Source organism: Coregonus lavaretus, assembly GCF_964263955.1.
Source record: "Coregonus lavaretus genome assembly, contig: HAP1_SCAFFOLD_250, whole genome shotgun sequence".
In the NCBI taxonomy this organism is placed as follows: domain Eukaryota; kingdom Metazoa; phylum Chordata; class Actinopteri; order Salmoniformes; family Salmonidae; genus Coregonus; species Coregonus lavaretus.
In genome coordinates, this window is record NW_028161097.1 from 211,656 (window position 1) to 222,846 (window position 11,191).

The 11,191-nt window shown below is 52.7% G+C and overlaps 1 protein-coding gene across 1 annotated transcript in view; it reads left to right on the top strand.

Moving 5' to 3' along the window:
• LOC311121103 (monocarboxylate transporter 1-like) overlaps window positions 1–11,191 on the top strand; it is a 95,103-nt gene that overhangs the window by 73,170 nt on the left and 10,742 nt on the right. Inside the window, exons 3-4 of the mRNA XM_084195631.1 lie at window positions 10,071–10,214; window positions 10,698–11,191. The exon at window positions 10,698–11,191 is cut by the window's right edge and continues 319 nt beyond it. Of these exons, the coding sequence (XP_084051757.1) occupies window positions 10,071–10,214; window positions 10,698–11,191 (638 nt within the window). The remainder of the gene's footprint in view (window positions 1–10,070; window positions 10,215–10,697) is intronic.

Below are 11,191 nucleotides of genomic sequence, written 5' to 3' on the forward strand. Positions count from 1 at the left end.
CAGCTCTACTCTACTCTGTTCTACCCCCAGCTCTACTCTACTCTGCTCTACCCCCAGCTCTACTCTACTCTGCTCTACCCCCAGCTCTACTCTACTCTGCTCTACCCCCAGCTCTACTTCTCTGTTCTACCCCCAGCTCTACTTCTCTGTTCTATCCCCAGCTCTACTCTACTCTGTTTTACCCCTAGCTCTACCCCCAGCTCTACTCTACTCTGTTCTACCCCCAGCTCTACTCTGTTCTACCCCCAGCTCTACTCTACTCTGTTCTACCCCCAGCTCTACTCTGTTCTGTTCTACCCCCAGCTCTACTCTGTTCTACCCCCAGCTCTGCTCTGTTCTACCCCCAGCTCTGCTCTGTTCTACCCCCAGCTCTGCTCTGTTCTACCCCCAGCTCTACTCTTCTCTGTTCTACCCCCAGCTCTACTCTACTCTGTTCTACCCCCAGCTCTACTCTACTCTGTTTTACCCCCAGCTCTACTCTACTCTGTTCTACCCCCAGCTCTACTCTACTCTGTTCTACCCCCAGCTCTACTCTACTCTGTTCTACCCCCAGCTCTACTCTACTCTGCTCTACCCCCAGCTCTACTCTGTTCTACCCCCAGCTCTACTCTACTCTGTTCTACCCCCAGCTCTACTTCTCTGTTCTACCCCCAGCTCTACTCTACTCTGTTCTACCCCCAGCTCTACTCTACTCTGTTCTACCCCCAGCTCTACTCTACTCTGTTCTACCCCCAGCTCTACTCTACTCTGTTCTACCCCCAGCTCTACTCTGTTCTACCCCCAGCTCTACTCTGTTCTACCCCCAGCTCTGCTCTGTTCTACCCCCAGCTCTGCTCTGTTCTACCCCCAGCTCTACTCTACTCTGTTCTACCCCCAGCTCTACTCTACTCTATTCTGTTCTACCCCCAGCGCTACTCTATTCTGTTCTACCCCCAGCGCTACTCTATTCTGTTCTACCCCCAGCTCTACTTCTCTGTTCTACCCCCAGCTCTACTTCTCTGTTCTACCCCCAGCTCTACTCTACTCTGTTCTACCCCCAGCTCTACTCTACTCTACCCCCAGCTCTACTCTACTCTGTTCTACCCCCAGCTCTACTCTACTCTGTTCTACCCCCAGCTCTACTCTACTCTGCTCTACCCCCGGCTCTACTCTACTCTGCTCTACCCCCGGCTCTACTCTACTCTGCTCTACCCCCAGCTCTACTTCTCTGCTCTACCCCCAGCTCTACTCTACTCTGTTCTACCCCCAGCTCTACTCTACTCTGTTCTACCCCCAGCTCTACTTCTCTGCTCTACCCCCAGCTCTACTCTACTCTGTTCTACCCCCAGCTCTACTCTACTCTGTTCAACCCCAGCTCTACTTCTCTGTTCTACCCCCAGCTCTACTTCTCTGTTCTACCCCCAGCTCTACTCTACTCCGTTCTACCCCCAGCTCTACTCTACTCTGCTCTACCCCCAGCTCTACTCTGCTCTACTCTACTCTGCTCTACCCCCAGCTCTACTCTACTCTGTTTTACCCCCAGCTCTACTCTACTCTGTTCTACCCCCAGCTCTACTCTACTCTGTTCTACCCCCAGCTCTACTTCTCTGTTCTACCCCCAGCTCTACTCTACTCTGTTCTACCCCCAGCTCTACCCCAGCTCTACTCTACTCTGTTCTACCCCCAGCTCTACTCTGTTCTACCCCCAGCTCTGCTCTGTTCTACCCCCAGCTCTACTCTGCTCTGTTCTACCCCCAGCTCTGCTCTTTTCTACCCCCAGCTCTGCTCTGTTCTACCCCCAGCTCTACTCTGTTCTAACCCCAGCTCTGCTCTCTTCTACCCCCAGCTCTGCTCTGTTCTACCCCCAGTTCTGCTCTGTTCTACCCCCAGCTCTACTCTGTTCTACCCCCAGCTCTACTCTGTTCTACCCCCAGCTCTGCTCTGTTCTACCCCCAGCTCTACTCTGCTCTGTTCTACCCCCAGCTCTGCTCTTTTCTAACCCCAGCTCTGCTCTGTTCTACCCCCAGCTCTAATCTGTTCTACCCCCAGCTCTACTCTGTTCTACCCCCAGCTCTACTCTGTTCTAACCCCAGCTCTGCTCTCTTCTACCCCCAGCTCTGCTCTGTTCTACCCCCAGCTCTACTCTACTCTGTTCTACCCCCAGCTCTACTCTACTCTGTTCTACCCCCTGCTCTACTCTACTCTGCTCTACCCCCAGCTCTACTCTACTCTCTTCTACCCCCAGCTCTACTCTGTTCTATCCCCAGCTCTACTCTGTTCTACCCCCAGCTCTACTCTACTCTGTTCTACCCCCAGCTCTACTCTGTTCTACCCCCAGCTCTACTCTACTCTGTTCTACCCCCAGCTCTACTTCTCTGTTCTATCCCCAGCTCTACTCTGTTCTATCCCCAGCTCTACTCGGTTCTACCCCCAGCTCTACTCTGTTCTACCCCCAGCTCTACTCTACTCTGTTCTACCCCCAGCTCTACTCTACTCTGTTCTACCCCCAGCTCTACTCTGTTCTACCCCCAGCTCTACTCTGTTCTACCCCCAGCTCTACTCTGTTCTACCCCCAGCTCTGCTCTGTTCTACCCCCAGCTCTGCTCTGTTCTACCCCCAGCTCTACTCTACTCTGTTCTACCCCCAGCGCCACTCTACTCTATTCTGTTCTACCCCCAGCGCTACTCTATTCTGTTCTACCCCCAGCGCTACTCTATTCTGTTCTACCCCCAGCTCTACTTCTCTGTTCTACCCCCAGCTCTACTTCTCTGTTCTACCCCCAGCTCTACTCTACTCTACTCTGTTCTACCCCCAGCTCTACTCTACTCTGTTCTACCCCCAGCTCTACTCTACTCTGTTCTACCCCCAGCTCTACTCTACTCTGTTCTACCCCCAGCTCTACTCTACTCTGCTCTACCCCCGGCTCTACTCTACTCTGCTCTACTTCTCTGCTCTACCCCCAGCTCTACTCTACTCTGTTCTACCCCCAGCTCTACTCTACTCTGTTCTACCCCCTGCTCTACTTCTCTGCTCTATCCCCAGCTCTACTCTACTCTGTTCTACCCCCAGCTCTACTCTACTCTGTTCAACCCCAGCTCTACTTCTCTGTTCTACCCCCAGCTCTACTTCTCTGTTCTACCCCCAGCTCTACTCTACTCTGTTCTTCCCCCAGCTCTACTCTACTCTGCTCTACCCCCAGCTCTACTCTGCTCTACTCTACTCTGCTCTACCCCCAGCTCTACTCTACTCTGTTCTACCCCCAGCTCTACTCTACTCTGTTCTACCCCCAGCTCTACTTCTCTGTTCTACCCCCAGCTCTACTTCTCTGTTCTACCCCCAGCTCTACTCTGTTCTACCCCCAGCTCTACCCCAGCTCTACTCTACTCTGTTCTACCCCCAGCTCTACTCTGTTCTACCCCCAGCTCTGCTCTGTTCTACCCCCAGCTCTACTCTGCTCTGTTCTACCCCCAGCTCTGCTCTTTTCTACCCCCAGCTCTGCTCTGTTCTACCCCCAGCTCTAATCTGTTCTACCCCCAGCTCTACTCTGTTCTACCCCCAGCTCTACTCTGTTCTAACCCCAGCTCTGCTCTCTTCTACCCCCAGCTCTGCTCTGTTCTACCCCCAGTTCTGCTCTGTTCTACCCCCAGCTCTACTCTGTTCTACCCCCAGCTCTACTCTGTTCTACCCCCAGCTCTGCTCTGTTCTACCCCCAGCTCTACTCTGCTCTGTTCTACCCCCAGCTCTGCTCTTTTCTAACCCCAGCTCTGCTCTGTTCTACCCCCAGCTCTAATCTGTTCTACCCCCAGCTCTACTCTACTCTCTTCTACCCCCAGCTCTACTCTGTTCTAACCCCAGCTCTGCTCTCTTCTAACCCCAGCTCTGCTCTGTTCTACCCCCAGCTCTACTCTACTCTGTTCTACCCCCAGCTCTACTCTACTCTGTTCTACCCCCTGCTCTACTCTACTCTGCTCTACCCCCAGCTCTACTCTACTCTCTTCTACCCCCAGCTCTACTCTGTTCTATCCCCAGCTCTACTCTGTTCTACCCCCAGCTCTACTCTACTCTGTTATACCCCCATCTCTACTCTGTTCTACCCCCAGCTCTACTCTACTCTGTTCTACCCCCAGCTCTACTTCTCTGTTCTATCCCCAGCTCTACTCTGTTCTATCCCCAGCTCTACTCGGTTCTACCCCCAGCTCTACTCGGTTCTACCCCCAGCTCTACTCTACTTTGTTCTACCCCCAGCTCTACTCTACTCTGTTCTACCCCCAGCTCTACTCTACTCTGTTCTACCCCAAGCTCTACTCTACTCTGTTCTACCCCCAGCTCTACTCTGTTCTACCCCCAGCTCTACTCTGTTCTACCCCCAGCTCTGCTCTGTTCTACCCCCAGCTCTGCTCTGTTCTACCCCCAGCTCTACACTACTCTGTTCTACCCCCAGCTCTACTCTACTCTGTTCTACCCCCAGCTCTACTCTGTTCTACCCCCAGCTCTACTCTGTTCTACCCCCAGCTCTGCTCTGTTCTACCCCCAGCTCTGCTCTGTTCTACCCCCAGCTCTACTCTACTCTGTTCTACCCCCAGCGCCACTCTACTCTATTCTGTTCTACCCCCAGCGCTACTCTATTCTGTTCTACCCCCAGCGCTACTCTATTCTGTTCTACCCCCAGCTCTACTTCTCTGTTCTACCCCCAGCTCTACTCTACTCTACTCTGTTCTACCCCCAGCTCTACTCTACTCTGTTCTACCCCCAGCTCTACTCTACTCTGTTCTACCCCCAGCTCTACTCTACTCTGTTCTACCCCCAGCTCTACTCTACTCTGTTCTACCCCCAGCTCTACTCTACTCTGCTCTACCCCCGGCTCTACTCTACTCTGCTCTACTTCTCTGCTCTACCCCCAGCTCTACTCTACTCTGTTCTACCCCCAGCTCTACTCTACTCTGTTCTACCCCCAGCTCTACTTCTCTGTTCTACCCCCAGCTCTACTCTACTCTGTTCTTCCCCCAGCTCTACTCTACTCTGCTCTACCCCCAGCTCTACTCTGCTCTACTCTACTCTGCTCTACCCCCAGCTCTACTCTACTCTGTTCTACCCCCAGCTCTACTCTACTCTGTTCTACCCCCAGCTCTACTTCTCTGTTCTACCCCCAGCTCTACTTCTCTGTTCTACCCCCAGCTCTACTCTGTTCTACCCCCAGCTCTACCCCAGCTCTACTCTACTCTGTTCTACCCCCAGCTCTACTCTGTTCTACCCCCAGCTCTGCTCTGTTCTACCCCCAGCTCTACTCTGCTCTGTTCTACCCCCAGCTCTGCTCTTTTCTACCCCCAGCTCTGCTCTGTTCTACCCCCAGCTCTAATCTGTTCTACCCCCAGCTCTACTCTGTTCTACCCCCAGCTCTACTCTGTTCTAACCCCAGCTCTGCTCTCTTCTACCCCCAGCTCTGCTCTGTTCTACCCCCAGTTCTGCTCTGTTCTACCCCCAGCTCTACTCTGTTCTACCCCCAGCTCTACTCTGTTCTACCCCCAGCTCTGCTCTGTTCTACCCCCAGCTCTACTCTGCTCTGTTCTACCCCCAGCTCTGCTCTTTTCTAACCCCAGCTCTGCTCTGTTCTACCCCCAGCTCTAATCTGTTCTACCCCCAGCTCTACTCTACTCTCTTCTACCCCCAGCTCTACTCTGTTCTAACCCCAGCTCTGCTCTCTTCTAACCCCAGCTCTGCTCTGTTCTACCCCCAGCTCTACTCTACTCTGTTCTACCCCCAGCTCTACTCTACTCTGTTCTACCCCCTGCTCTACTCTACTCTGCTCTACCCCCAGCTCTACTCTACTCTCTTCTACCCCCAGCTCTACTCTGTTCTATCCCCAGCTCTACTCTGTTCTACCCCCAGCTATACTCTACTCTGTTCTACCCCCATCTCTACTCTGTTCTACCCCCAGCTCTACTCTACTCTGTTCTACCCCCAGCTCTACTTCTCTGTTCTATCCCCAGCTCTACTCTGTTCTATCCCCAGCTCTACTCGGTTCTACCCCCAGCTCTACTCTGTTCTACCCCCAGCTCTACTCTACTTTGTTCTACCCCCAGCTCTACTCTACTCTGTTCTACCCCCAGCTCTACTCTACTCTGTTCTACCCCAAGCTCTACTCTACTCTGTTCTACCCCCAGCTCTACTCTGTTCTACCCCCAGCTCTACTCTGTTCTACCCCCAGCTCTGCTCTGTTCTACCCCCAGCTCTGCTCTGTTCTACCCCCAGCTCTACTCTACTCTGTTCTACCCCCAGCTCTACTCTGTTCTACCCCCAGCTCTACTCTACTCTGTTCATATCCCCAGCTCTACTCTGTTCTACCCCCAGCTCTGCTCTGTTCTACCCCCAGCTCTGCTCTGTTCTACCCCCAGCTCTGCTCTGCTCTACCCCCAGCTCTACTCTACTCTGCTCTACCCCCATCTCTACTCTACCCTGTTCTACCCCCAGCTCTACTTCTCTGTTCTACCCCCAGCTCTACTTCTCTGTTCTACCCCCAGCTCTACTCTACTCTGTTTTACCCCTAGCTCTACCCCCAGCTCTACTCTACTCTGTTCTACCCCCAGCTCTACTCTGTTCTACCCCCAGCTCTACTCTACTCTGTTCTACCCCCAGCTCTGCTCTGTTCTACCCCCAGCTCTACTCTACTCTGTTCTACCCCCAGCTCTACTCTACTCTGTTCTACCCCCAGCTCTACTCTACTCTGTTCTACCCCCAGCTCTACTCTACTCTGTTCTACCCCCAGCTCTACTCTGTTCTACCCCCAGCTCTACTCTGTTCTACCCCCAGCTCTGCTCTGTTCTACCCCCAGCTCTACTCTGCTCTGTTCTACCCCCAGCTCTGCTCTGTTCTACCCCCAGCTCTGCTCTGTTCTACCCCCAGCTCTGCTCTGTTCTACCCCCAGCTCTACTCTGTTCTACCCCCAGCTCTGCTCTGTTCTACCCCCAGCTCTACTCTACTCTGTTCTACCCCCAGCTCTACTCTACTCTATTCTACCCCCAGCTCTACTCTACTCTGTTCTACCCCCAGCTCTACTCTGTTCTACCCCCAGCTCTGCTCTGTTCTACCCCCAGCTCTACTCTGCTCTGTTCTACCCCCAGCTCTGCTCTGTTCTACCCCCAGCTCTGCTCTGTTCTACCCCCAGCTCTGCTCTGTTCTACCCCCAGCTCTGCTCTGTTCTACCCCCAGCTCTGCTCTGTTCTACCCCCAGCTCTACTCTGTTCTACCCCCAGCTCTGCTCTGTTCTACCCCCAGCTCTACTCTACACTGTTCTACCCCCAGCTCTGCTCTCTTCTACCCCCAGCTCTGCTCTGTTCTACCCCCAGCTCTACTCTTTTCTACCCCAGCTCTGCTCTGTTCTACCCCCAGCTCTGCTCTGTTCTACCCCCAGCTCTACTCTGTTCTACCCCCAGCTCTACATCTCTGTTCTACCCCCAGCTCTACTTCTCTGTTCTACCCCCAGCTCTACTCTACTCTGTTCTACCCCCAGCTCTACTCTACTCTGTTCTACCCCCAGCTCTACTCTACTCTGTTCTACCCCCAGCTCTACTCTGTTCTACCCCCAGCTCTGCTTTTCTCCTGCCCTATCTGCTGGTGCAGAGCTGATTATCAATATCAAGGGTAGGCAACTATACTGAACAAAAATATAAATGCAACATGCAACAATTTCAACGGTTTTATTGAGTTACAGTTCATTTAAGGAAATCAGTCAATTGAAATAAATTCATTAGGCCCTAATCTATGGATTTCACATGACTGGTTAGGGGCGCAGCCACCCACTGGGGAGCCAGGCCCACCCACCTGGGAGCCAGGCCCACCCACCTGGGAGCCAGGCCCACCCACCTGGGAGCCAGGCCCACCCACTGGGGAGCCAGGCCCACCCACTGGGGAGCCAGGCCCACCCACCTGGGAGCCAGGCCCACCCACCTGGGAGCCAGGCCCACCCACTGGGGAGCCAGGCCCACCCACCTGGGAGCCAGGCCCACCCACCTGGGAGCCAGGCCCAGCCAATCAGAATGAGTTTTTCCCCACAAAAGGGCGTTATAACAGACAGAAATACTCCTCAGTTCATCAGCTGTCCGGATGGCTGGTCTCGCAGGTGAAGAAGCCAGATGTGGAGATCCTGGGCTGGCGTGGTTATACGTGGTCTGCAGTTGTGAGGATGGTTGGACGTTGGAGGTGGCTTATGGTAGAGAAATGAACATTACATTTTCTGGCAACAGCTCTGGTGGACATTACTGCAGTCAGCATGCCAATTGCACGCTCCCTCAACTTGAGACATCTGTGGCATTGTGTTGTGTGACAAAACTGCACATTTTAGAGTGGCCTTTTATTGTCCCCAGCACAAGGTGCACCTGTGTAATGATCATGCTGTTTAATCAGCTTCTTGATATGCCACACCTGTCAGGTGGATGGATTCTTTTGTCAAAGGAGAAATTCTCCCTAAAAGGGATGTAAACAAATGTATGCACTCAGTTGGAGAGAAATAAGCTTTTTGTGCGTATGGAACATTTTGGGGATCTTTTATTTCAGCTCATGAAACATGGGACCAACACTTTACATGTTGCGTTTACATTTTTGTTCAGTATAGATTTAGCCGCGGGACGAATTTTGTCCGAATGGATGGTTGGTGGGCTGGAATATAATTATAATAATTTGAACGCTGCAAATTGACCACCAGGAAGTCCAAAAATAGATTGTATTTGAAAATAACATGATATCATTTCAGACCTTGATTACATTGAGACACAATCACAAATCTTTATTTTTATTCTATGGAATACTTGGGAACATATGTGACCGACCGGCTCGATTCGGTCTTATGTAGCAAAATTTGAAATTGAGTTTTTTACATTGGATAAAAGTAGAGACAGAGCTAGAAAATGGTATATCATACACTGCAGTTGAGGAACAATGGGAAAGTAATTCTGCTTTGAAAGTTGATCAACTTGTAACCTCACTTTTGAGAAAATGTCCCTTGAATGTTTTGGTACCTAATGGAGAGCTCTGTCTACTAGTTTGAAGATGTAATCCGGAGCCTTCTGTGTGTTCTCTTTTTGGCTCTGTCTGCATATTTGCATTCAAACGCCAGAATTTTCTCCATCTCCTTAGCTATCATACTCTAATTCCACTGATTTCAAAACTCAGTCCTCCAGAAAGTGGAGGGCAACACTTATGCAGTTCTACTACGTGAGATCTTTCAAAAAAGGATTACCTACAGATACTGACCAGCTCATATTATAGACAGAAGGTGCTACATGGAAGACCAATCCGAACTCATCTCTCGACATGTCCAGCCCATTCATTATCTCAGCCAATCAGCCAATCATGGCTAGCGGGAAGGTTGCTGACTTTTTCCGTGGCTAAATCAACTAGGCTCGTAATTTAACCAGAAGGCATTTCTGCCCCAAAAAAGCATTTTGATTTTTTAAAAGTTTACGTTCAAATGGCGCTACTGTGAAGTAGTGACGTGCGACAAATGCCTAGTTTCCTGAAACGAGTCGCATATATCCACATTCTTTGCTGATTTAAAAAAAAAACTTGCAGTCCGGTTTTGACCCGCGGGCCGCCTATTGCCCCCTGATCTACATAAATACTTTAATTCACTCCTGGACTAACTTGTTGACTAACTTGTTGACTAACTTGTTGACTCCTAATATTATTCTCTCCTCTCTCCCCCTCCTCCCTTTTCTCTGTCTCCCTCCCCATCTCTCTCCCCCTCCTCCCTCTTCTCTGTCGCCCTCCCCATCTCTCTCCCCCTCCCCATCTCTCTCCCCCTCCCCATCTCTCTCCCCCTCCCCATCTCTCTCCCCCTCCCCATCTCTCTCCCCCTCCCCATCTCTCTCCCCCTCCTCCCTCTTCTCTGTCGCCCTCCCCATCTCTCTCCCCCTCCCCATCTCTCTCCCCCTCCCCATCTCTCTCCCCCTCCCCATCTCTCTCCCCCTCCCCATCTCTCTCCCCCTCCCCATCTCTCTCCCCCTCCCCATCTCTCTCCCCCTCCTCCCTCTTCTCCATCTCCCTCTCCACCTCACTCTCTGTCCTCATTTTTTCACCCCCTTCCCCTGTCTCTCCAGGACCAATCAGCAGCATCCTGGTGAACCGCTATGGCAGTCGACCAATCATGATCCTAGGAGGCTGTCTGTCAGGAAGTGGTTTGATAGCAGCTTCCTTCTGCAACACTGTGCAACAACTCTACTTCTGTGTCGGAGTCATCGGAGGTACCACCAACCCTGTGTGTGTGGCCACGTTTTCTAATACAGTAGTTTACTCATCATTGCCTCTCTCCCTCCCTTTCCTCCCCTCCCTCTCAATCTCCCTCCCCCCTTCCCTCCCTCCTCCCCTTTCCTCACCTGCCCTCCTTCCCTCCCTCCTCCTCTTCCCTCCCTCTCTCCCTCCCTCCTCCCCTTCCCTCCCTCTCTCCCTCCCTTTCCTCCCCTGCCCTCCTTCCCTCCCTCCTCCCCTTCCCTCCCCCTCTCCCTCCCTTTCCTCCCCTGCCCTCCTTCCCTCCCTCCTCCTCTTCCCTCCCTCTCTCCCTCCCTTTCCTCCCCTACCCTCCTTCCCTCCCTCCTCCCCTTCCCTCCCCCTCTCCCTCCCTTTCCTCCCCTACCTCTCAATCTCCCCTGCCCTCCTTCCCTCCCTCCTCTCCTTCCCTCCCTCTCTCCCTCCTTCCCTCTCCTCCACTCCCTTCCTCCCCTGTCTAGGTCTGGGTCTAGCGTTCAACCTGAACCCGGCGTTGACTATGATTGGTAAATACTTCTACAAGCGTCGTCCTATAGCTAATGGCATTGCCATGGCGGGCAGCCCAGTCTTCCTGTCCACGCTGGCTCCTCTTAACTCCTGGTTCTTCGACCAGTTTGGCTGGAGGGGCTCCTTCCTCATCCTGGGTGGTCTACTGCTCAACTGCTGTGTAGCCGGGTCCTTGATGAGACCCATCGGACCCAAACCCTCTCCGGCCAAACCTGCCGACCCCCAACTGTCGGAGAACGCGGCGGTGAAGAAGGCGGAGTCTAATCTGACGTTGATGCAGCGTGTCAATGCCGTGATCGACCTGACACTGTTTAAACACCGCGGCTTCCTGCTGTATCTCCTTGGCAACGTCATCATGTTCTTTGGCCTGTTCTCTCCCCTTGTGTTCCTCTCCAACTACGCTAAGAGTAAAGACATCAGCAAAGAGAAGGCTGCTCTACTCCTCTCC